This window comes from Procambarus clarkii, chromosome 5 (genome assembly GCF_040958095.1).
Source record: "Procambarus clarkii isolate CNS0578487 chromosome 5, FALCON_Pclarkii_2.0, whole genome shotgun sequence".
Lineage (NCBI taxonomy): Eukaryota > Metazoa > Arthropoda > Malacostraca > Decapoda > Cambaridae > Procambarus > Procambarus clarkii.
The window spans coordinates 5,824,289-5,852,124 of record NC_091154.1 but is presented as its reverse complement, the minus strand read 5'-3'; the positions used below and the strand labels follow the sequence as shown (position 1 = coordinate 5,852,124).

The window sequence follows — 27,836 nt, the reverse complement described above, 5'->3', positions numbered from 1 at the left end:
CACATGAGCGCCTAGCATATACTTTTAACGACCCTAAGTTAAAGTCCGCACGCTAAGTATATATTTTTCTTAAGACGAGCTAATCTTTCGAAAATGGCCACGATTATTAAAAAAAATAGTTGTGTATATTTTTTCTGTCAATTATCTTAGTTTTTCCTCGTTGAAAACGGGGATGGAGCAACCTGTCCTCTTAAAAAGAACGTCGCTTTTGGCCGTTTTCCCGTATGGCCGAATTTGGACGTAATTTGAAAATGAAAATAAATTTGGGATTTTTTTTTTCAACAACAGTAAGTTAAGGGTCCTCTGATAGGTTAGGTGGGCAGGAAATTCTCATAAAGTTTCAAAACGTTATGAAAAACGTTAATTTAAAGTTTCCTCTCATAACCTCTGCGCATACGCCGGACGACTCAAATAGAAAACGGAACAGAACGTCACTTTCGTGAGTCGATTTCATTTTAAATTACGTCCAAATTTGGCCATAGCGCGCATACCAGCCAAAAGTGACGTTATTTTTAAGAGGACGGGTTGGATGGAGGGCTCCGTGAAGCTCTGTTTTCTCTAGAAGAGTATCTGGAGACAATGAAGGATTTATTTGGGGAGACTAATACAAATATAACTCTAGGCGTGTTCCTTTTTATCAGTTTTTTTTTTGTACCCTCTTATTGAAATCAATATCAACAGTGGGGGAACACTTTATTTCAGATACACACATCAGGAGGAGTTAGAAACAGATATATTTATTTACATAAACACACACGCACAGATACTTTCGTCATTAAAATACTAAAAAATAAAAAGTAACTACTATATTCCATTCACCTGTGTTATTTTTCTAATTTAATCTATTGAATATTCACCTTCTGGATCGTTCGTAGATAGGGGTCTCCTATCTAGGGGATAGGGAAATTTCATATGTTCACATGAGGCTATGGACTGTCCCAGGAAGACTGTCCCATTGTGGGAATGGACTATCACCCACCATTCATTTAGTCTTCAGGCCGTACCGAGTGACTCGTGCCCTAACCTAACACCTTAAAATCTTTTTTCAGGATTCCGCCCCTGGGAGCTGAGTCGGAACAACACTGCCCAATCGTTTCTGAAAAGTAATTCCTTTTTTGTCTCACTACTTGATTTTTTTATTTGTTGCCGCCGAAGGCGGCTAGTTTATTGTGCACCCCATACTCATCCTGTGAGCGGTAGCGCAAAAGCATTACAGAGGGCACAAAAGGTCTTTATCAGACCTCATCTTAGATTATTACATAAACAATTTCTTCTATCCTTCACACCTTATAGTTACAATGTCAGCTAGTTACAGAGAAAGTGCTATTACAAGAGCTACATATTCACAGTAAGTCATCATACATTAATGGTAGGTCTTATCGCTAATACATAATAGTTTGACCAATGGGGATATTACAGAGTCATAGGGGGAGCTTCTGTTTATTATTAGTCCTCACAAATACACTACTTGTTTCTTAATATCATGTGTCGTTTATCTTTATCTACACCCTACTGCTGTTAGCTTCCTCAACTGTATGAATTCCTGCTTCCTCATACCCTTAATCACTAGACCTACTAGAATCACTGATAGCACTGCCACGACTCTAGATCACATCTGGACAAATATAACCTCTCCGCTTACTTCAGGTATAATCACCGATAGCACTACAGACCATTACCCCACATTTCTCTTAACTAACATTAGCAAACCACCTCTTGAGTCAAGAGAGATACGTTTTAGACTACACAATGACACTGCTATAGACAATTTTATAACTGCTACTGATAATGTCAACTGGGAGTCCGAGTTAGGTAACATAGAGGACATCAACCTAGCAGTTCAATCTTTTCTTCAAAAAACTCTTAGCCTTTATAATACCCACTGTCCTATGCTTACAAAACAAGTCACAACCAAAAGGCTTAACAATCCCTGGCTTACAAAGGGAATACTTAAATCTATTAATAAAAAACATGACCTTGAGAAAAAGTATAGGTTAGGAATTGTCTCCAAAGAATTCTCAAAGAATTACTCATTATTGCTATCTAAGATAATTAGACGAGCCAAAACTAAATACTACGAAGATAAATTTACCCAAATAAAGAGCAACATTAAACAAACATGGAGAACAATTTCACAAATATTGGGATCAAAGAAGTCTTTAAATAACAAACCGACTCTCCTGTCTAATAACGATGGTCAGCTTTCAGCCTCTGATTCTGCTATTGAGTTCAATAGGTTCTTCTCTTCCATTGGTTCATCCCTTGCTAATGATATTCCATCTTCCAGTACTGACATTAAGGACTATCTTACAGGGAACTATCCCCAGTCTCTGTACCTAAAGCCTATTAATTCCATTGACGTCAATGAGATAATCCTTTCCCTTAAAACCAAGTCTGGTGCCCTTGAGGAGATACCAACTTTAATCTACAAAAAAGCCTCCAGATCTTTAGCCCCTGCTATTGCTTTGCTCTTCAACAAGTCACTTGAACTCCAAACCTTTCCAGATATTCTAAAAAAAGCGAGAGTAACGCCTGTCCACAAATGTGGTGATCTCACAGATGTTAACAACTACAGACCTATATCAATCCTGCCAAACTTGTCAAAAATTTTTGAAAAACTAATCTATAAGCAGCTTTACTCATATCTAGCCAAACTCAATATACTTAGCCCTTGCCAATATGGCTTCAGGCCCAAAAAAAGCACTAACGATGCACTTATTAGTATGCTTAACTCGATTCATACAGCTCTTGATAAAAATGAGTTCCCTGTTGGGTTATTTGTGGACCTGCGTAAAGCTTTCGATACTGTCAACCACCAAAACCTTCTTCTTAAATTACATCATTATGGTGTCAGAGGACACTCCCTACAATACCTCAAATCCTACCTTACTGACAGGCTCCAATGTGTTTCTGTGAATAATACAATTTCTCCCACCCTACCCATCAACATTGGTGTTCCCCAGGGCAGCATACCTGGCCTTCTCCTCTTTCTCATCTACATTAATGACCTTCCAAATGCCTCCCAACACCTCAAACCAATCCTATTTGCTGACGACACAACCTTCATTTACTCCAGTCCTGATCCCCCTTGCTCTAAATGCCACAGTAAATACTGAGCTAAATAAAGTCCATCTGTGGCTAACTGCCAACAAACTCATCCTTAACATTGACAAAACTTTCTATATTCTGTTTGGCAATAAATCCTCTAATCAAATAAATCTCAAAATAAACAATACCCAAATTTGTAACAAATTAGATGGCAAATTCCTTGGCATTCTCATTGACCACAAGCTGAATTTCCAGGGACACATTCTAAACATATCAAAAAAAGTTTCAAAAACTGTGGGCATTCTTTCTAAGATCAGATATTATGTACCACGCCCTGCCCTGGTGACTCTCTATTACTCCCTTATCTATCCATATCTCAACTATGGTATTTGTGCTTGGGGCTCTACTACCCAAAATTACTTACGTCCTCTAATTACTCAACACAAAGCTGCTATTAGGACAATATCCAATTCTGGCCCCAGACATCACTCGGTACCCCTACTCAAATCCCTGAATATGTTAGACATTAAGTCACTGCACATTCTCTCATGTGTACTATACATATATAAAACGCTAAACTGTAATGCCAATCCTGATCTCAAAAGCTTCATAGAAGGTTGTAACAGAACCCATGAGCACCACACCAGAAATAAATACAGTTTTGATATTCCTAGAGTACGACTTAATCAAACCAGAAATGCTCTACAAATCAAGGGGCCCAGAATGTGGAATGACCTTCCCAACCATGTTAAAGACAGTACCTCTCTCAACCAGTTTAAGTTAAAAACGAAGCTATACCTAATAAATTCCCTGTAACCTACCTTACCCCTCTATTGTCAACCCATGTATGTTTTTTGTTTTTTTTTGTTTTTCAAATCAACGCTGTTTTAATGTAATTTTCTGTAATAATTTGTAATTGTATTTGTGCTGTTTTTTCAACAATGTTCCCCCCTCTTTTACCTCTATTTTTATTTGTACTCAACGCATTTTTTTCTTTTTACCCATTAGTTTTAAGCTTTAGTCAGTAGTGTTTTTTCCTGCCCGAAACGCTTTGCGTAATAGTGGCTTTAGGCATTGTATGTACTAGCTCTTATCTATAAAGCCAACAAACTTTGTAAAATCTCTTTATGTATGTACCTTTGCCTAAATAAAAATTATTATTATTATTATTATTATTATTATTATTATTACTGGGAGCGAAATATGGATACAGTGCAAGGATTTCAGGTATTTTATCCTTAGAAGTAAGATAGGTTGCCATTTCATACAACGTGAGTTTAGATATATCTCTAAATGGCTCAATTTTACTACAGTTCAAGATAGTGTTCGAGTGTGTGTTCCTGTCTGTGTCCGCACACTTTACACTTTACTTCATCTAGATCCCTATACAAGCCGAACTGCCAGAGATACTTGTAGCCAAGTCTTATACGAGCTGTGACAACATCTGTTAGTCTACTGACTTTGTTACTTGCCCCATACACATGTTTTACTTCACACATTTCATTGTGATAAACAATGGACCTGCTAGTTCCAGTTTGCACTGTTCTGCTTTCTTCAAATTCATCCAAGAGTTCTCGCCTAATAACACTTTTAAGGGACCTATTTGATAACTCAAGATTCCGTTCAATACTGTCTATTTACTGCAGCCTTAGCAAGGGCGTCAACTTTATCATGTTCCTGCAGGCCAATGTGAGAAGGAATCTATAACATTTTGATATTTATCCCCTTTGTTAAGTATGCTTATATATCTATGTCTGGCTTCTGAGACAAGCACGTTATTACTTGATTACAAACTATTTATTGGTAATAGTGAGGAAAAGGAGTCGAAATAATTAAGCTGTCTACTTTAGTGTTGTCAATAACTTCGAGTGCTACCAGTATTGTTACCAACTCAGCTGGCATTGTGGACGCCCAGTTGCTAACTCTTTTATTCCTTTGAATTGTGTTGTAATCGGGCTGATGAGCAATAACAGCACTTCCTGCCCTCCCTGTAGCAGTATTGAGTGATCCGTCAGTGTATATGGTCAGTGCTATGCTGTTTTCAATTTGTATATTGTGTATGTATTCTATGGTGCTTAATTTAGCAGCAAGCTGAGCATGAGGGTTGTTTGTGATTAGTTTCTTGGTGGGGTATGCAGGGGTCAGGATGTCAAAAGGTACTATCTGCCCGGGTGGAAGGAAGTGCTATACTCTTTCATCTGTATATACATCGTGCAGTCCCATCATTTTAATATGAGTGGCTGTTCTCTGAATCCATTTAGACTCGCTGGTTCCAATACGTATGTGTTCTAACAATTCAACTGACACACTGTTGCTTTTGTTATCACGCAGAAGCTTTAGTCCCATCATAAGATTGATTTCAAATATTCTATCTTGAATGCTAGGTGTTACGGTATCGCCACCTTCTTTGGGCTATGGAGTGGCGATTTCGGCGCCATCTGTGGGTCGGCACCTCACTTCCAGTGATATTGCACGCTACGTGGACAGTGCCAATCTCTTGGTGGTGGCGTGGCAGCATTCAATGGCTCCTGTTTCCTGCCTTAATCAGAATGTGAGACCGACGTGGACGACCTCTGGCAAGTGGCATACCAAGACCAGCGCCACCTAGAGTGTGCAACGAGCATAATGTCAACTCCCAGGTGAAGGAGTGTTACCTCATGGTTTCCTCGGTGTACCGTCCATCTAACTGATGACGTTTTATGTCCACAGAAGTGATGCATGAAGGTGACAGTACTGAGGAGGGCAGTTTATCTTGGACAGTCCACGTAATCTTAGCTTGGCCCTGGAAGAAGACTAAGTAAGCCGCCGTCGATCTGAGCAGTGTGTTAGCTGTTAATGTACGCAGTGTTGGTATAGATCGGCGCATGCGGGGTTGGCTTGGAAGAGTTGTAGACGACAGTGAGGTGCCTATTGTGAAGCACTGCTAGCAAGCTGCTAGAGGCTTCTGCCAGGGGTGTTTGCTACCCCCTGTATGTGGTTGTTTGAGACTCCTGCCAGTATGTTGCTGAAGTCCTCCGCCAGTGAGGAACTGGAGAGCGAAAGTGGGGTGTAGGCACCTCGTGATACTGTGTCGGTGGACTGACCCACGTAAAAGGTAAATTCACCAGTGTTTGTCAGTACGAGTGGACAAGGTACTGAACGGTGGAATCACTGGAGTTGATAAACACTACAAACGCATTTGTGTCCTGCGTGAAAGTGACACTCTTGTATATAAGTGTAGTTATAATCTATTTAATCTAATATATATTTTAATGGTGAAGGTGAATATATTATAGAAGGGAATCGTGTTCTGTTTATCCCCCCCCCCTCCTTATTCTTTATTGCACTAACCAGCCAGTTCTTGAAGGCTTACTACCGACTTGGGGTATGATACTATAAAAGAAGTTACAACATCAAGAACCAAGTTACTGGTCCATAGTGGCCGTAACACTAGGTATATTTGATTATTTCCGCATATTGAGAACTTTAGTAGTTATAGGACAACCAAGTATAATTCTGAATGTTTCATTTTGCATTTCTTCCAGTCTATCAATACATTTGCCATTTTGCAGGACTAAACCTTGTGCATGATAGTCTTTCAGAGACCTTATATATGCTAAGTACATAATTTTTTGCTATTCTAATATTAACACCATATTTAGGGCTGTACCCCACTACAGTTCTGAGAGCCTTGTGTCTGTCTCTACATTGTTGATGTAACTTATTGACTTCAGTTGAGGTACAAGGGACAGAGGCACCAAGGTATTTTAAAGAAGAGACATAGTCTATTGGTATGTTATCTATCTTTAGTTTTCGTGGTCCACTTTTGCTATTACCAATTTGTGTTTTAAATATCTTAGTTTTAGCAGCGTTGATTGGAGAACCAAGCTGTATGTAGACAAATTAAGATTGTTTGCATTTCGTGGTGGGTTTTAGTATGTACAAGGATGTCATCTGCATAGCTGATAGTGATGTTTGCCGGACTAGTTGGGATTGATTATAGTAAGGCATTAATTAGAACATTAAACAAGGTAGGACTTAGTACTCCTCCTTGTGGGGTGCCAAGATGCATTCATCTAGCCTTGGAACAGTGCAGAGGACTTCCGGTTGGTAAGATAGCCCCGTATCTATTGTAATAATTGTCCATCTATATCCATTCTTGCTAGCCAATGTGGTAAGGATCTCATGGAAAAGGTGGGAATTTTCTTGACTGGCCTGAATGAACTGTTTACTGTAAAATAATATTAAAAGTGCCGAAGATATGTTGGAAAAATATTCACTGGATGCAGATAAGCCAATTAATAGCATGGTGGCAAAAATTCACTTGAAAAGTGGGGCTTCACCTAAATTTTTCAATGCAGGAACAGTGTCGTTTCATTACAAGCAACTCGTAGAATCAGCCCTGGAAAGGCACGTGGCAGAAGGCATTTTAGAGCCAATTACACATAGTGAGTGGGCAGCCCCAATTGTCCAAGTGTTGAAGGCAGATCGGATATCCACGAGAATCTGTGCGAATTTTCAATTAAATAACCGCATTCATTGTGAGAAATACCCTTTACCTTAGATGAGTTGTTGTCAGTGGTCTGCAAGGGGGGCAATCTTTTCTAAGATTGACCTGAAAGATGCTTACTTGCAAATTCCTGAAGAGGAGGAGAGCCAGATATTGTTAGTGATTAATACCCACAAGGGGCTATTTAAGTATAAAAGACTTCCGTTTGGACTCTCCTCGTCTCCAGCAATTTCTCAGAGATTCATGTCCCAGTTGTTAGTAAACATTGAGAGTGTGGCTAGTTTTTAGATGACATTATTGTATGTGGGGAGAATGAGAAAGTGCATGATACTAGATTGGTTTTTTTAACTCTCCTGCAAGAGCACAATGTGAAGATTAATAAGGGTAAAACAACATTGAAGACCAAGGCCATTGAATACCTGGGGTATCATATTTCAGGTAAGGGCTTTACTCCTTCTCACAAAAATGTAGCTGCTATAGTAGAGGACCTAGCCCCAACTGAAGTACAGTCTTTTGTGGGGATGGTTACATATTTTTGTAAGTTCGTGAACAACGTTTCAACAAAATTAGCGCCCTTGTATGAATTGTTGAAAAAAGGGGCTAGAATTAAGTGGGCAACAAGAAAGGAAAATGCATTCAGGAATATTAAGCAGGAGTTGAACAATTTTCAAATGCTCACTAATTTTACTGGTAAACTCCATTTAAAACTAGAGGTAGATGCATATGTGGGACTGAGCACAGAGGACAGGAGGGAGACCTTGTGGGACTGAGCACAGAGAACGGTACCTAGACCTTGTGGGACTGAGCACTGAGGACTGGACGAAGACCTTGTGGGACTGAGCACTGAGGACTGGACGAAGACCTTGTGGGACTGAGGACTGGACGAAGACCTTGTGGGACTGAGTACAGAGAACGGTACCTAGACCTTGTGGGACTGAGCACTGAGGACTGGACGAAGACCTCGTGGGACTGAGCACAGAGAACGGTACCTAGACCTCGTGGAACTGAGCACAGAGGTCAGGACGGAGACCTCGTGGGACTGAGCACAGAGAACGGCACCTAGACCTCGTGGGACTGAGCACAGAGAACGGCACCTAGACCTCGTGGGACTGAGCACAGAGAACAGTACCTAGATCACGTGGAACTGAGCACAGAGGTCAGGACGGAGACCTCATGGGACTGAGCACAGAGAACGGCACCTAGACCTTGTGGGACTGAGCATGGAGGACAGGACGGGACCTTGTGGGTTGTGTATTATTACAGGAAGTAGATGGCCAGGAAAAAGTAGTCTATTTTGCTAACAAGACATTATCTCTTGCGGAACAGAATTATTCTCAGTTAGATAAAGAAGCCTTAGCTTTGGTATATGTTGTAAAAAAAACTGAGGTATTTTCTGCTGGGAAGGAAATTTCTTGCTGGAACAGACCATAAACCCCTGCTAGGATTGTTTGGCAGAGGTAAACAAATTCTAGTTTATGCCAATGCTAGAATTCAAAGATGGGCAGTACTACTCTCTCAGTTTGAGTATAATTTAGAGTTTAAGCCAGGCAAGGATAATGTAGTAGCTGATGCATTAAGTAGATTGCCTGTGACAGAAGAATTAAATTCCAGTATTCCAGTGGAGTATGTTAACCTGGTGGAATCTATATCTTTTGAGGATATTTCATTCCAGACTATTAGGAAGGCAACGGGTAGAGATCCTAAATTAAGTCTGTTGATGTCAAATATGGTTGGAATAATAATTTATTATTGTCAGAGTATCCTGCAGTAAAAAACGGCATCTGCAGAGTATCTGCCAGAAATGTCTTTGGCAGTTTTTTATCGTATCTATTACATGTAAAAAAAATAGGTGAGAATAGGCTATTAATAAATTGTAGCTATCATTGATTTATTGATTAGAAGAACAAATTGATTTGAAGAACAATTTAGATAAAAAAACTAGTCATAAGTTCATCTAATATTCCCATCTCACAGGATGCTTAATCATATATGATATATTATATCATATATTATTAGTCATATAATAAACATTTGAATTTAAATATATGGAATCGGGGGAGAAAATACCAGCCTATTTAGTCAAATTTAATTTTTTTTGCATTGAGACGAATTTTCTCTCCTGATTTTACCTATGAGTTTGTTAATTTTTTTAAATTTATGAATTTTTCTAGTTCAATTTATTATTTTCTAGCTCGAAGATCATATTCAACCTCTTTTTCATTTTCTGTTAATGGTTTATTGTCCTCTTGCCCCTGGTCCTCTTGCCCCTCTTGGGGAGTGCTCTCTGCACCAGTTTGTTCCATTTCCTCTATTGAAAAGAAAAGAAAAAAAAAGATATGTGCAAGGCCAGAAAACCTAAATTAAGTTACTTAATTTAAATTAAATAAAATTACTTACGTAAATCCTTGAATATGTTACATTTGGTCACTGCACATCATCTCAAGTTTACTTATTCTCTCTATACAAAACTGAACTGTAATGTCAATCTTGACCTCAAAAGCTTCCTAGAAGGTTGTAACAGAACCCATGAGCACCACACCAGAAACAAATACCTTTTTGATATTCCAAGAGTACGACTTAACCAAACTAGAAATGCTCTACTCCATGTAACCTGCCTTACCCCCCTAAATGTCAACTCATGTCTTGCTATTTTCAAACAACACTGTTGAACTTGAATAACTGCTGACATCTGCCATGCATAGTTTTGTAGAAAAACATGTATAACACAAATTATAGTCTGTTTATTAGTTAAAATTACTTCTGGTGTTTTTCTCTTGCAATTACTTTATTTTCCCCTTTTTCATGCTCTTTGAATTCATGCTTTTTATCTCAATTAGTTTTAAGTCTTAGTGTTTAAGTGTTTTCCCCACACCTTGCCAGAAACGCTGTTCGTATTAGTGGCTTTAGGCATAGTATGTACTAGCTCCATCTTGAAATCCAACATTTTGTCTGTAACTCTTCATACATCTTCCATGTATGTTCTTTTACCTGAGTAAACATTATTACTGAATAAGCATTATGTAAAATACGCACAAGTAAAGCACTTATTAGTATAAGGGTCCCAGTAGTACAGTTGGGTTCGTTCTCGACTCACAATCAAGAATTCTGGGTTCGATTCCCGGGTGGGTCAGAAATTGTTGGGCGCATTTCCTATCACCTAATGCCTATGTTCACCTAACAGTAAGTGGGTACCCAGGAGTTATAGTCAGCTTGTTGTGGGGTTGTATCCTGGGTGGGGTGAGGGGGGGGGGCTTGGAATCATCTTTATAAGCCTAACGTGTATAATTACACTCTTACAATGAATTATTATTATTATTAATAGTTATAATTAATTTTGTCAGGGACAGGCAGCTTGTATATAGGCTTATATATATATTTATTTAGGTCCAAGGTTAAACTACTGACCCTCGCCAGCATTCCACAAGAAGCTGACTAGGTACCTGATCGACCTATTTATTGACTCGTAGGTGATAGGAAACTTGCTCGACTATTCTGTCCCGCCTGGATTCGAATCCGAGATTCCCAACTGAGAGTCAAGCACAAACCCAACTGTACTACCAAGACCCCCCTGGACGCTGGACATACCGTCATCGTTGTTGATGACGATGACCACTTCATCAGGTATGTCCTCCTCTTCGTCCCAGTCGCACAGTTCGACTTGAAGATCATCATCCTGATCGTAGTCTTCAGTCTGGTTGTTATTTGGGTCGGACATTTTTCCTGTAATACATTCAGAGGATGACTTTAAATGTCTTAACAGACAAATTTTGTAAATAATGAAGTTATATCTTCATTCATTAATTAAAAATCTTCACCTCTTGGGGAGGGGGGAAATAAAAGATTGAAATTGAAATAAGTTTTTTGATGTAAAATACACACAAAGGGATGAGGTAGCTCAAGCTATTCTCACCCCGTTCAGTACAACGTGTTCATACATACATAGACACACATCACAAACAATAAACATATTACCGAACATTCTGAGTGATAAACATATACATTTCTTCCTTTACACAAGTAGTATGTTACCAGACGTACACACAAATACTTGTATGACCTAGGTATAGTGACAATTTGCAATAGACATTCAGACAATTCAACAAAAGGTTACAATCTTGGTGCATAAAAGATGGATCTGAGAACGTGTTATACCCAGCATGACTGCATAGAGATACGATGGTAGAGATGATAACTAAACTGAGATTGACTAGTGAGAGGAAGAAGAGGTCAGGAGGTATATGGTGTCATCAAGCTGATGTAAAAAAAAAATAATTCTAAAAATTATGGTTGGCCGAAAGAAAAAACTAAGTCTCTGCAAAAATAATAATAATAATAATAATAATAATTCTATCTGTTGTGAGCTATGATCCCAAACAGTAATTGTGTTGATGTATTGGAACTGTTTAAAGTATTGCTTGGAAGCGATTGTCTTGGTAAACGTCAAAGAGTTGACTTTGATGCTCGAAGATGTCTTAGAAACACAGAAATCACAATAGCGTGATGCATCAAATGAACAAATCCATAAGGGCCGTGACGGAAAAACCCTGGTTTGTGTCTCGGAGAGGCTGCAGGACCCGCGGTAGGTCAGGATGATTTCCTGGTTGCAATTCTATTAACCATGTCGTAGCTCAGTCGATTAAGGCAGCGTCTGTTCTTAGATAGGGTTTTTTGTTCTTAGATAGGGTTTTGAAATGGTCAAATGATTGGCAAATGCAGTTTGATGCTGATAAATGTAAAGTTCTGAGGCTAGGTAATGAGTTACAAGATGCGAGCTAGATGGTGTTGAGATTGCGAAAGGGATCTGGGAGTTATGATTAGTAAGAACATAAGAACAAAGGCAACTGCAGAAGGCCTATTGGCCCATACGAGGCAGCTCCTATTCTATAACCACCCAATCCCACTCATATACTTGTCCAACCCGCGCTTGAAACAATAGAGGGACCCCACCTCCACCACGTTACGCGGCAATTGGTTCCACAAATCTACAACCCTGTTACTGAACCAGTATTTACCCAAGTCTTTCCTAAATCTAAACTTATCCAATTTATACCCATTGTTTCGTGTTCTGTCCTGTGTTGATACTTTTAATACCCTATTAATATCCCCCTTGTTATGTCCATTCACCCACTTGTAAACCTCTATCATGTCGCCCCTAACTCTTCGCCTTTCCAGTGAATGCAACTTAAGCTTTGTTAATCTTTCTTCATATGAAAGATTTCTAATTTGGGGAATTAACTTAGTCATCCTACGCTGGACACGTTCAAGTGAATTTATATCCATTCTATAATATGGCGACCAAAACTGAACTGCATAATCTAAATGGGGCCTAACAAGAGCAAGATATAGCTTGAGAACCACACCAGGTGTCTTGTTACTAACGCTGCGATTAATAAATCCAAGTGTCCGATTTGCCTTATTACGAACATTTATGCATTGATCCTTTTGTTTTAAATTCTTACTAATCATAACTCCCAGATCCCTTTCGCAATCCGACTTCGCAATCACAACACCATCTAGCTCGTATCTTGTAACTCTATCATCAGAGTGCCAGAGTTTTGGAAAGTTGCTAATGTGATACCAGTTTTTAAGAAAGGAGATAGATCACTTGCGTCTAACTATCGACCAATTAGCCTAACGTCTATTGTGGGAAAGTTACTCGAATCTATAATAGCAAATAAAATTCGTCTTCATCTTGAAAAACATAAATTAATAATTGAGTCGCAACATGGTTTTATAAATGGCCGTTCATGTTTAACAAATTTGTTATCCTTTTATTCTAGCATTGTTGAGGCAGTTGATAGTGGTAAGGATTGCGATGTTGTATACCTTGACTTTAGCAAAGCTTTTGATACAGTGCCACATGAAAGACTGATTAAAAAAATAGAGTCTCATGGTATTGGGGGTGCTATATTAAGCTGGATTAGGGCATGGCTATACCAAAGGAAACAGAGAGTTAGTATAAATGGAATCAAGTCAGAGTGGGAAAATGTTGTAAGTGGAGTGCCTCAAGGCTCTGTCCTGGGACCTCTGTTGTTTATAATATATATAAATGATTTAGATTCAGGTTTGAGTAGCAACATTTGCAAATTTGCCGATGATACGAAAATCGGTAGGGAAATTAATTCGGAGGAGGACTCACTATCACTTCAAGTTGATCTAGATAGGGTTTTGAAATGGTCAAAGGATTGGCAGATGCAGTTTAATGCTGATAAATGTAAAGTTCTGAGGTTAGGTAATGATGATAGAGTTACAAGATACGAGCTAGATGGTGTTGTGATTGCGAAGTCGGATTGCGAAAGGGATCTGGGAGTTATGATTAGTAAGAATTTAAAACAAAAGGATCAATGCATAAATGTTCGTAATAAGGCAAATCGGACACTTGGATTTATTAATCGCAGCGTTAGTAACAAGACACCTGGTGTGGTTCTCAAGCTATATCTTGCTCTAGTTAGGCCCCATTTAGATTATGCAGTTCAGTTTTGGTCGCCATATTATAGAATGGATATAAATTCACTTGAACGTGTCCAGCGTAGGATGACTAAGTTAATTCCCCAAATTAGAAATCTTTCATATGAAGAAAGATTAACAAAGCTTAAGTTGCATTCACTGGAAAGGCGAAGAGTTAGGGGTGACATGATAGAGGTTTACAAGTGGATGAATGGACATAACCGGGGGGATATTAATAGGGTATTAAAAGTATCAACACAGGACAGAACACGAAACAATGGATATAAATTGGATAAGTTTAGATTTAGGAAAGACTTGGGTAAATACTGGTTCAGTAACAGGGTTGTTGATTTGTGGAACCAATTGCCGCGTAACATTGTGGAGGTGGGGTCCCTCGATTGTTTCAAGCACGGGTTGGACAAGTATATGAGTGGGATTGGGTGGTTATAGAATAGGAGCTGCCTCGTATGGGCCAATAGGCCTTCTGCAGTTACCTTTGTTCCTATGTTCTTATGTTCTTATTTCAAAACCCTATCTAGATCAACTTGAAGTGATAGTGAGTCCTCCTCCGAATTAATTTCCCTACCGATTTTCGTATCATCGGCAAATTTGCAAATGTTGCTACTCAAACCTGAATCTAAATCATTTATATATATTATAAACAACAGAGGTCCCAGGACAGAGCCTTGAGGCACTCCACTTACAACATTTTCCCACTCTGACTTGATTCCATTTATACTAACTCTCTGTTTCCTTTGGTATAGCCATGCCCTAATCCAGCTTAATATAGCACCCCCAATACCATGAGACTCTATTTTTTTAATCAGTCTTTCATGTGGCACTGTATCAAAAGCTTTGCTAAAGTCAAGGTATACAACATCGCAATCCTTACCACTATCAACTGCCTCAACAATGCTAGAATAAAAAGATAACAAATTTGTTAAACATGAACGGCCATTTATAAAACCATGTTGCGACTCAATTATTAATTTATGTTTTTCAAGATGAAGACGAATTTTATTTGCTATTATAGATTCGAGTAACTTTCCCACAATAGACGTTAGGCTAATTGGTCGATAGTTAGACGCAAGTGATCTATCTCCTTTCTTAAAAACTGGTATCACATTAGCAACTTTCCAAAACTCTGGCACTCTGCCTGACTCTATTGATTTATTAAATATGGTTGACAGTGGGTCACAAAGCTCCTCTTTGCATTCTTTAAGCACCCTAGCAAACACTTCATCCGGCCCTGGGGATTTGTTTGGTTTGAGTTTTACTATTTGTTTAAGAACATCCTCCCTGGTAACTGCTAAACTCGTCAACCTGTCCTCGTCCCCACCCACATAGACTTGTTCGGCTGAAGGCATATTGTTAAGTTCCTCTTTAGTAAATACAGATACAAAATATTTATTAAAAATACTACTCATCTCTTCATCACTATCTGTTATTTGGTCAAAGGTCAAATGAAATGGTCAAAGGATTGGCAGATGCAGTTTAATGCTGATAAATGTAAAGTTCTGAGGTTAGGTAATGATGATAGAGTTACAAGATACGAGCTAGATGGTGTTGTGATTGCGAAGTCGGATTGCGAAAGGGATCTGGGAGTTATGATTAGTAAGAATTTAAAACAAAAGGATCAATGCATAAATGTTCGTAATAAGGCAAATCGGACACTTGGATTTATTAATCGCAGCGTTAGTAACAAGACACCTGGTGTGGTTCTCAAGCTATATCTTGCTCTAGTTAGGCCCCATTTAGATTATGCAGTTCAGTTTTGGTCGCCATATTATAGAATGGATATAAATTCACTTGAACGTGTCCAGCGTAGGATGACTAAGTTAATTCCCCAAATTAGAAATCTTTCATATGAAGAAAGATTAACAAAGCTTAAGTTGCATTCACTGGAAAGGCGAAGAGTTAGGGGTGACATGATAGAGGTTTACAAGTGGATGAATGGACATAACCGGGGGGATATTAATAGGGTATTAAAAGTATCAACACAGGACAGAACACGAAACAATGGATATATATTGGATAAGTTTAGATTTAGGAAAGACTTGGGTAAATACTGGTTCAGTAACAGGGTTGTTGATTTGTGGAACCAATTGCCGCGTAACATTGTGGAGGTGGGGTCCCTCGATTGTTTCAAGCACGGGTTGGACAAGTATATGAGTGGGATTGGGTGGTTATAGAATAGGAGCTGCCTCGTATGGGCCAATAGGCCTTCTGCAGTTACCTTTGTTCTTATGTTCTTATGTTCTTATGTTCTTATTTGACCTGTCTCAGTTTTTAATGGACCTATCCTTTCCCTTGTCTTAGTACGATATAACTGAAAAAACCCTTTAGGATTTGTCTTTGCTTGCCCTGCTATGCGAACTTCATAGTTTCTTTTTGCTTTCCTTATCTCTTTTTTAACATTTCTAACCAGTTGTACGAATTCCAAGTGAATTCAAGTGAATTTATATCCATTCTATAATATGGCGACCAAAACTGAACTGCAAAATCTAAATGGGGCCTAACTAGAGCAAGATATAGCTTGAGAACCACATAAGAACATAAGAACATAAGAACAAAGGTAACTGCAGAAGGCCTATTGGCCCATACGAGGCAGCTCCTATTCTATAACCACCCAATCCCACTCATATACTTGTCCAACCCGCGCTTGAAACAATCGAGGGACCCCACCTCCACCACGTTACGCGGCAATTGGTTCCACAAATCTACAACCCTGTTACTGAACCAGTATTTACCCAAGTCTTTCCTAAATCTAATCTTATCCAATTTATACCCATTGTTTCGTGTTCTGTCCTGTGTTGATACTTTTAATACCCTATTAATATCCCCCTTGTTATGTCCATTCACCCACTTGTAAACCTCTATCATGTCGCCCCTAACTCTTCGCCTTTCCAGTGAATGCAACTTAAGCTTTGTTAATCTTTCTTCATATGAAAGATTTCTAATTTGGGGAATTAACTTAGTCATCCTACGCTGGACACGTTCAAGTGAATTTATATCCATTCTATAATATGGCGACCAAAACTGAACTGCATAATCTAAATGGGGCCTAACAAGAGCAAGATATAGCTTGAGAACCACACCAGGTGTCTTGTTACTAACGCTGCGATTAATAAATCCAAGTGTCCGATTTGCCTTATTACGAACATTTATGCATTGATCCTTTTGTTTTAAATTCTTACTAATCATAACTCCCAGATCCCTTTCGCAATCCGACTTCGCAATCACAACACCATCTAGCTCGTATCTTGTAACTCTATCATCAGAGTGCCAGAGTTTTGGAAAGTTGCTAATGTGATACCAGTTTTTAAGAAAGGAGATAGATCACTTGCGTCTAACTATCGACCAATTAGCCTAACGTCTATTGTGGGAAAGTTACTCGAATCTATAATAGCAAATAAAATTCGTCTTCATCTTGAAAAACATAAATTAATAATTGAGTCGCAACATGGTTTTATAAATGGCCGTTCATGTTTAACAAATTTGTTATCCTTTTATTCTAGCATTGTTGAGGCAGTTGATAGTGGTAAGGATTGCGATGTTGTATACCTTGACTTTAGCAAAGCTTTTGATACAGTGCCACATGAAAGACTGATTAAAAAAATAGAGTCTCATGGTATTGGGGGTGCTATATTAAGCTGGATTAGGGCATGGCTATACCAAAGGAAACAGAGAGTTAGTATAAATGGAATCAAGTCAGAGTGGGAAAATGTTGTAAGTGGAGTGCCTCAAGGCTCTGTCCTGGGACCTCTGTTGTTTATAATATATATAAATGATTTAGATTCAGGTTTGAGTAGCAACATTTGCAAATTTGCCGATGATACGAAAATCGGTAGGGAAATTAATTCGGAGGAGGACTCGCTATCACTTCAAGTTGATCTAGATAGGGTTTTGAAATGGTCAAAGGATTGGCAGATGCAGTTTAATGCTGATAAATGTAAAGTTCTGAGGTTAGGTAATGATGATAGAGTTACAAGATACGAGCTAGATGGTGTTGTGATTGCGAAGTCGGATTGCGAAAGGGATCTGGGAGTTATGATTAGTAAGAATTTAAAACAAAAGGATCAATGCATAAATGTTCGTAATAAGGCAAATCGGACACTTGGATTTATTAATCGCAGCGTTAGTAACAAGACACCTGGTGTGGTTCTCAAGCTATATCTTGCTCTAGTTAGGCCCCATTTAGATTATGCAGTTCAGTTTTGGTCGCCATATTATAGAATGGATATAAATTCACTTGAACGTGTCCAGCGTAGGATGACTAAGTTAATTCCCCAAATTAGAAATCTTTCATATGAAGAAAGATTAACAAAGCTTAAGTTGCATTCACTGGAAAGGCGAAGAGTTAGGGGTGACATGATAGAGGTTTACAAGTGGATGAATGGACATAACCGGGGGGATATTAATAGGGTATTAAAAGTATCAACACAGGACAGAACACGAAACAATGGATATAAATTGGATAAGTTTAGATTTAGGAAAGACTTGGGTAAATACTGGTTCAGTAACAGGGTTGTTGATTTGTGGAACCAATTGCCGCGTAACATTGTGGAGGTGGGGTCCCTCGATTGTTTCAAGCACGGGTTGGACAAGTATATGAGTGGGATTGGGTGGTTATAGAATAGGAGCTGCCTCGTATGGGCCAATAGGCCTTCTGCAGTTACCTTTGTTCTTATGTTCTTATGTTCTTATTACCTAACCTCAGAACTTTACATTTATCAGCATTAAACTGCATCTGCCAATCCTTTGACCATTTCAAAACCCTATCTAGATCAACTTGAAGTGATAGTGAGTCCTCCTCCGAATTAATTTCCCTACCGATTTTCGTATCATCGGCAAATTTGCAAATGTTGCTACTCAAACCTGAATCTAAATCATTTATATATATTATAAACAACAGAGGTCCCAGGACAGAGCCTTGAGGCACTCCACTTACAACATTTTCCCACTCTGACTTGATTCCATTTATACTAACTCTCTGTTTCCTTTGGTATAGCCATGCCCTAATCCAGTTTAATATAGCACCCCCAATACCATGAGCCTCTATCTTTTTAATCAGTCTTTCAAGTGGCACTGTATCAAAAGCTTTGCTAAAGTCAAGGTACACAACGTCACAATCCTTACCACTATCAACTGCCTCAACTATGCTAGAATAAAAAGATAACAAATTTGTTAAACATGAACGGCCATTTGTAAAACCATGTTGCGACTCAATTAAAAAACGAAAAAGCTAATAATATTATAATAGGAGTAATATATAGGCCACCAAATTTAGACAGAATGGAAGCAAAGCATCTATGGGATGAAATATCTAGAGCATCTAGATCTAACAGTATTTATGTCATGGGTGACTTTAATTTTAGCGGAATAAACTGGTTGAACAAAACAGGGAATAGTGAAGCAGAAGATTTTCTAGAATTAATTGACGATTGCTTTCTTACGCAACACATTAAGGAACCAACACGGGAAAATAATATTTTAGATTTAGTGTTAACTAACAGGGAAACGCAAATTAATGACATCGAAATAGGGAGTGAGCTAGGGAGCAGTGATCACAAAGAAATCAGATTTAGCATAGAATGGAATAGACCAGTAGGAGAAAATTCTGTTAAAGTGCCAGATTTTCGAAAAGCTGATTTTAATAGCCTAAGAAATTTTTTGGGTCAAATTGATTGGAAAGGCTTGGGTATGGGGTGTGGGCCGGTCTTGGAGCGAGACATGAACCCAGCGATAGGTGACTTAAATGGGGATTTCGATGTGGATTCAATATATAACTTATTTAAAAATATTCTAAACAAAGCACAGGAACGTAGTATACCATACAAATTGAATAGATCGTATACTAATGACCCAAAGTGGATAACAAAGAATTTGAAGAACCTTATAGGTAAAAAGAGAGCTTGGTACAAAAGGATTAAAAATGGGGAGGTCACTTTAGAACAGGAATTCGTACAACTGGTTAGAAATGTTAAAAAAGAGATAAGGAAAGCAAAAAGAAACTATGAAGTTCGCATAGCAGGGCAAGCAAAGACAAATCCTAAAGGGTTTTTTCAGTTATATCGTACTAAGACTAGGGAAAGGATAGGTCCATTAAAAACTGAGACAGGTCAAATAACAGATAGTGATGAAGAGATGAGTAGTATTTTTAATAAATATTTTGTATCTGTATTTACTAAAGAGGAACTTAACAATATGCCTTCAGCCGAACAAGTCTATGTGGGTGGGGACGAGGACAGGTTGACGAGTTTAGCAGTTACCAGGGAGGATGTTCTTAAACAAATAGTAAAACTCTAACCAAACAAATCCCCAGGGCCGGATGAAGTGTTTGCTAGGGTGCTTAAAGAATGCAAAGAGGAGCTTTGTGACCCACTGTCAACCATATTTAATAAATCAATAGAGTCAGGCAGAGTGCCAGAGTTTTGGAAAGTTGCTAATGTGATACCAGTTTTTAAGAAAGGAGATAGATCACTTGCGTCTAACTATCGACCAATTAGCCTAACGTCTATTGTGGGAAAGTTACTCGAATCTATAATAGCAAATAAAATTCGTCTTCATCTTGAAAAACATAAATTAATAATTGAGTCGCAACATGGTTTTATAAATGGCCGTTCATGTTTAACAAATTTGTTATCTTTTTATTCTAGCATTGTTGAGGCAGTTGATAGTGGTAAGGATTGCGATGTTGTATACCTTGACTTTAGCAAAGCTTTTGATACAGTGCCACATGAAAGACTGATTAAAAAAATAGAGTCTCATGGTATTGGGGGTGCTATATTAAGCTGGATTAGGGCATGGCTATACCAAAGGAAACAGAGAGTTAGTATAAATGGAATCAAGTCAGAGTGGGAAAATGTTGTAAGTGGAGTGCCTCAAGGCTCTGTCCTGGGACCTATGTTGTTTATAATATATATAAATGATTTAGATTCAGGTTTGAGTAGCAACATTTGCAAATTTGCCGATGATACGAAAATCGGTAGGGAAATTAATTCGGAGGAGGACTCACTATCACTTCAAGTTGATCTAGATAGGGTTTTGAAATGGTCAAAGGATTGGTAGATGCAGTTTAATGCTGATAAATGTAAAGTTCTGAGGTTAGGTAATAAGAAAATAAGAACATAAGAACAAAGGTAACTGCAGAAGGCCTATTGGCCCATACGAGGCAGTTCCTATTCTATAACCACCCAATCCCACTCATATACTTGTCCAACCCGCGCTTGAAACAATCGAGGGACCCCACCTCCACCACGTTACGCGGCAATTGGTTCCACAAATCTACAACCCTGTTACTGAACCAGTATTTACCCAAGTCTTTCCTAAATCTAAACTTATCCAATTTATACCCATTGTTTCGTGTTCTGTCCTGTGTTGATACTTTTAATACCCTATTAATATCCCCCTTGTTATACATCCATCGTATACAAATGTATATACAAATGTATACAAATGTTATACATCCATCGTATACATCCATCGTCCATTCACCCACTTGTAAACCTCTATCATGTCGCCCCTAACTCTTCGCCTTTCCAGTGAATGCAACTTAAGCTTTGTTAATCTTTCTTCATATGAAAGATTTCTAATTTGGGGAATTAACTTAGTCATCCTACGCTGGACACGTTCAAGTGAATTTATATCCATTCTATAATATGGCGACCAAAACTGAACTGCATAATCTAAATGGGGCCTAACTAGAGCAAGATATAGCTTGAGAACCACACCAGGTGTCTTGTTACTAACGCTGCGATTAATAAATCCAAGTGTCCGATTTGCCTTATTACGAACATTTATGCATTGATCCTTTTGTTTTAAATTCTTACTAATCATAACTCCCAGATCCCTTTCGCAATCCGACTTCGCAATCACAACACCATCTAGCTCGTATCTTGTAACTCTATCATCATTACCTAACCTCAGAACTTTACATTTATCAGCATTAAACTGCATCTGCCAATCCTTTGACCATTTCAAAACCCTATCTAGATCAACTTGAAGTGATAGTGAGTCCTCCTCCGAATTAATTTCCCTACCGATTTTCGTATCATCGGCAAATTTGCAAATGTTGCTACTCAAACCTGAATCTAAATCATTTATATATATTATAAACAACAGAGGTCCCAGGACAGAGCCTTGAGGCACTCCACTTACAACATTTTCCCACTCTGACTTGATTCCATTTATACTAACTCTCTGTTTCCTTTGGTATAGCCATGCCCTAATCCAGCTTAATATAGCACCCCCAATACCATGAGACTCTATTTTTTTAATCAGTCTTTCATGTGGCACTGTATCAAAAGCTTTGCTAAAGTCAAGGTATACAACATCGCAATCCTTACCACTATCAACTGCCTCAACAATGCTAGAATAAAAAGATAACAAATTTGTTAAACATGAACGGCCATTTATAAAACCATGTTGCGACTCAATTATTAATTTATGTTTTTCAAGATGAAGACGAATTTTATTTGCTATTATAGATTCGAGTAACTTTCCCACAATAGACGTTAGGCTAATTGGTAGATAGTTAGACACAAGTGATCTATCTCCTTTCTTAAAAACTGGTATCACATTAGCAACTTTCCAAAACTCTGGCACTCTGCCTGACTCTATTGATTTATTAAATATGGTTGACAGTGGGTCACAAAGCTCCTCTTTGCATTCTTTAAGCACCCTAGCAAACACTTCATCCGGCCCTGGGGATTTGTTTGGTTTGAGTTTTACTATTTGTTTAAGAACATCCTCCCTGGTAACTGCTAAACTCGTCAACCTGTCCTCGTCCCCACCCACATAGACTTGTTCGGCTGAAGGCATATTGTTAAGTTCCTCTTTAGTAAATACAGATACAAAATATTTATTAAAAATACTACTCATCTCTTCATCACTATCTGTTATTTGACCTGTCTCAGTTTTTAATGGACCTATCCTTTCCCTAGTCTTAGTACGATATAACTGAAAAAACCCTTTAGGATTTGTCTTTGCTTGCCCTGCTATGCGAACTTCATAGTTTCTTTTTGCTTTCCTTATCTCTTTTTTAACATTTCTAACCAGTTGTACGAATTCCTGTTCTAAAGTGACCTCCCCATTTTTAATCCTTTTGTACCAAGCTCTCTTTTTACCTATAAGGTTCTTCAAATTCTTTGTTATCCACTTTGGGTCATTAGTATACGATCTATTCAATTTGTATGGTATACTGCGTTCCTGTGCTTTGTTTAGAATATTCTTAAATAAGTTATATATTGAATCCACATCGAAATCCCCATTTAAGTCACCTATCGCTGGGTTCATGTCTCGCTCCAAGACCGGCCCACACCCCATACCCAAGCCTTTCCAATCAATTTGACCCAAAAAATTTCTTAGGCTATTAAAATCAGCTTTTCGAAAATCTGGCACTTTAACAGAATTTTCTCCTACTGGTCTATTCCATTCTATGCTAAATCTGATTTCTTTGTGATCACTGCTCCCTAGCTCACTCCCTATTTCGATGTCATTAATTTGCGCTTCCCTGTTAGTTAACACTAAATCTAAAATATTATTTTCCCGTGTTGGTTCCTTAATGTGTTGCGTAAGAAAGCAATCGTCAATTAATTCTAGAAAATCTTCTGCTTCACTATTCCCTGTTTTGTTCAACCAGTTTATTCCGCTAAAATTAAAGTCACCCATGACATAAATACTGTTAGATCTAGATGCTCTAGATATTTCATCCCATAGATGCTTTGCTTCCATTCTGTCTAAATTTGGTGGCCTATATATTACTCCTATTATAATATTATTAGCTTTTTCGTTTAATTCAATCCAAATAGTTTCTGTGTGTGGCTCTGTTTTGATTCCCTCTTTGAGACTGCATTTCAAATTGTCCCTAACATATATGGCTACTCCACCTCCTCGTCTAATATATCTATCTGTGTGAAATAGTTTAAATCCAAATATTTGATATTCAGCTAATAGTTCTCTATTTTCTACATTCATCCACGTTTCGGTAAGTGCAATAATATCTATTTTTTCTGTGCAGACAAGAGCATTTAATTCGTTAATTTTATTTCTTAGACTTCTACTGTTAGTGTAATATACCCTAAGTGAATTGTTATTTTGCGGACCTTCTCTTTCCCTGATCGTTTTGCCAATTCCTTTCTCCCACAAACACATACTTTTATTACCTCCTTCCTCCAAATCAATTCCCATACCTCTATCTACTAACAGTTTAAACCCAAACAAACACCTCTAACCACTTCTTCTAGCGAGTTCGCAACAGCAACAACCCCAGCTCTCGATAGATGCACCCCATCACGAGCATACATTTCATTTCTTCCATAGAAGTGTTCCCAGTTATCTATGAAAGATATTGCATTTGATTTGCAATATCTTTCCAGCCGGCAATTGACACCAAGTGCCCTCGATATCCATTCATTTCCCACACCCTTTCTTGGAAGAATGCCACATATGATCGGGATTCCTCCCTTGCTCCTAACTAACTCTATGGCTGTTTTATACCTCTGAATCAGTTCCTCACTCCTGACTCGACCAACATCATTTCCTCCCACGCTAATGCAAATAATGGGATTGTTCCCATTACCAGCCATAATATCATTCATGTTGTTTATAATATCACCAATGCCAGCTCCGGGATAGCAAACCCTTAACCTGTTCCCCCTATCTCTAGCACAAAACGTTCTATCCAAATACCTTATCTGGGAATCTCCCACAACTAATGTTTGCTTAGGTACTTCCTTTACTTTCTGAATGATGATAGAGTTACAAGATACGAGCTAGATGGTGTTGTGATTGCGAAGTCGGATTGCGAAAGGGATCTGGGAGTTATGATTAGTAAGAATTTAAAACAAAAGGATCAATGCATAAATGTTCGTAATAAGGCAAATCGGACACTTGGATTTATTAATCGCAGCGTTAGTAACAAGACACCTGGTGTGGTTCTCAAGCTATATCTTGCTCTAGTTAGGCCCCATTTAGATTATGCAGTTCAGTTTTGGTCGCCATATTATAGAATGGATATAAATTCACTTGAACGTGTCCAGCGTAGGATGACTAAGTTAATTCCCCAAATTAGAAATCTTTCATATGAAGAAAGATTAACAAAGCTTAAGTTGCATTCACTGGAAAGGCGAAGAGTTAGGGGTGACATGATAGAGGTTTACAAGTGGATGAAAGGACATAACCGGGGGGATATTAATAGGGTATTAAAAGTATCAACACAGGACAGAACACGAAACAATGGATATAAATTGGATAAGTTTAGATTTAGGAAAGACTTGGGTAAATACTGGTTCAGTAACAGGGTTGTTGATTTGTGGAACCAATTGCCGCGTAACATTGTGGAGGTGGGGTCCCTCGATTGTTTCAAGCACGGGTTGGACAAGTATATGAGTGGGATTGGGTGGTTATAGAATAGGAGCTGCCTCGTATGGGCCAATAGGCCTTCTGCAGTTACCTTTGTTCTTATGTTCTTATGTAATTATTAATTTATGTTTTTCAAGATGAAGACGAATTTTATTTGCTATTATAGATTCGAGTAACTTTCCCACAATAGACGTTAGGCTAATTGGTCGATAGTTAGACGCAAGTGATCTATCTCCTTTCTTAAAAACTGGTATCACATTAGCAACTTTCCAAAACTCTGGCACTCTGCCTGACTCTATTGATTTATTAAATATGGTTGACAGTGGGTCACAAAGCTCCTCTTTGCATTCTTTAAGCACCCTGGCAAACACTTCATCCGGCCCTGGGGATTTGTTTGGTTTGAGTTTTACTATTTGTTTAAGAACATCCTCCCTGGTAACTGTTAAACTCGTCAACCTGTCCTCGTCCCCACCCACATAGACTTGTTCGGCTGAAGGCATATTGTTAAGTTCCTCTTTAGTAAATACAGATACAAAATATTTATTAAAAATACTACTCATCTCTTCATCACTATCTGTTATTTGACCTGTCTCAGTTTTTAATGGACCTATCCTTTCCCTAGTCTTAGTACGATATAACTGAAAAAACCCTTTAGGATTTGTCTTTGCTTGCCCTGCTATGCGAACTTCATAGTTTCTTTTTGCTTTCCGTATCTCTTTTTTAACATTTCTAACCAGTTGTACGAATTCCTGTTCTAAAGTGACCTCCCCATTTTTAATCCTTTTGTACCAAGCTCTCTTTTTACCTATAAGGTTCTTCAAATTCTTTGTTATCCACTTTGGGTCATTAGTATTCGATCTATTCGATCTATTCATAAATTAATAATTGAGTCGCAACATGGTTTTATAAATGGCCGTTCATGTTTAACAAATTTGTTATCTTTTTATTCTAGCATTGTTGAGGCAGTTGATAGTGGTAAGGATTGCGATGTTGTATACCTTGACTTTAGCAAAGCTTTTGATGCAGTGCCACATGAAAGACTGATTAAAAAAATAGAGTCTCATGGTATTGGGGGTGCTATATTAAGCTGGATTAGGGCATGGCTATACCAAAGGAAACAGAGAGTTAGTATAAATGGAATCAAGTCAGAGTGGGAAAATGTTGTAAGTGGAGTGCCTCAAGGCTCTGTCCTGGGCCCTCTGTTGTTTATAATATATATAAATGATTTAGATTCAGGTTTGAGTAGCAACATTTGCAAATTTGCCGATGATACGAAAATCGGTAGGGAAATTAATTCGGAGGAGGACTCACTATCACTTCAAGTTGATCTAGATAGGGTTTTGAAATGGTCAAAGGATTGGCAGATGCAGTTTAATGCTGATAAATGTAAAGTTCTGAGGTTAGGTAATGATGATAGAGTTACAAGATACGAGCTAGATGGTGTTGTGATTGCGAAGTCGGATTGCGAAAGGGATCTGGGAGTTATGATTAGTAAGAATTTAAAACAAAAGGATCAATGCATAAATGTTCGTAATAAGGCAAATCGGACACTTGGATTTATTAATCGCAGCGTTAGTAACAAGACACCTGGTGTGGTTCTCAAGCTATATCTTGCTCTAGTTAGGCCCCATTTAGATTATGCAGTTCAGTTTTGGTCGCCATATTATAGAATGGATATAAATTCACTTGAACGTGTCCAGCGTAGGATGACTAAGTTAATTCCCCAAATTAGAAATCTTTCATATGAAGAAAGATTAACAAAGCTTAAGTTGCATTCACTGGAAAGGCGAAGAGTTAGGGGTGACATGATAGAGGTTTACAAGTGGATGAATGGACATAACCGGGGGGATATTAATAGGGTATTAAAAGTATCAACACAGGACAGAACACGAAACAATGGATATAAATTGCATAAGTTTAGATTTAGGAAAGACTTGGGTAAATACTGGTTCAGTAACAGGGTTGTTGATTTGTGGAACCAATTGCCGCGTAACATTGTGGAGGTGGGGTCCCTCGATTGTTTCAAGCACGGGTTGGACAAGTATATGAGTGGGATTGGGTGGTTATAGAATAGGAGCTGCCTCGTATGGGCCAATAGGCCTTCTGCAGTTACCTTTGTTCTTATGTTCTTATTCAATTTGTATGGTATACTACGTTCCTGTGCTTTGTTTAGAATATTCTTAAATCAGTTATATATTGAATTCACATCGAAATCCCCATTTACGTCACCTATCGCTGGGTTCATGTCTCGCTCCAAGACCGGTCCCCACCCCATACCCAAGTCTTTCCAATCAATTTGACCCAAAGAATTTCTTAGGCTATTAAAATCAGCTTTTCGAAAATCTGGCACTTTAACAGAATTTTCTCCTACAGGTCTATTCCATTCTATGCTAAATCTGATTTCTTTGTGATCACTGTTCCCTAGCTCACTCCCTATTTCGATGTCATTAATTTGTGTTTCCCTGTTAGTTAACACTAAATCTAAAAT

General features: G+C 38.3%; 1 protein-coding gene across 2 annotated transcripts in view; it reads right to left on the bottom strand.

The window, feature by feature from the left end:
• Positions 1 to 9,428: 9,428 nt before the first annotated feature.
• Positions 9,429 to 27,836, bottom strand: part of LOC123761771 (uncharacterized protein DDB_G0283697-like) — a 58,661-nt gene continuing 40,253 nt past the window's right edge. For both annotated transcript variants that reach the window (XM_069338875.1, XM_069338881.1), the window contains 2 exons: positions 11,123 to 11,257; positions 9,429 to 9,845 (listed from right to left, as the gene is read on the bottom strand). In XM_069338875.1, the coding sequence (XP_069194976.1) occupies positions 9,718 to 9,845; positions 11,123 to 11,257 (263 nt within the window). In that variant the 3' untranslated portion in view covers positions 9,429 to 9,717. The remainder of the gene's footprint in view (positions 9,846 to 11,122; positions 11,258 to 27,836) is intronic.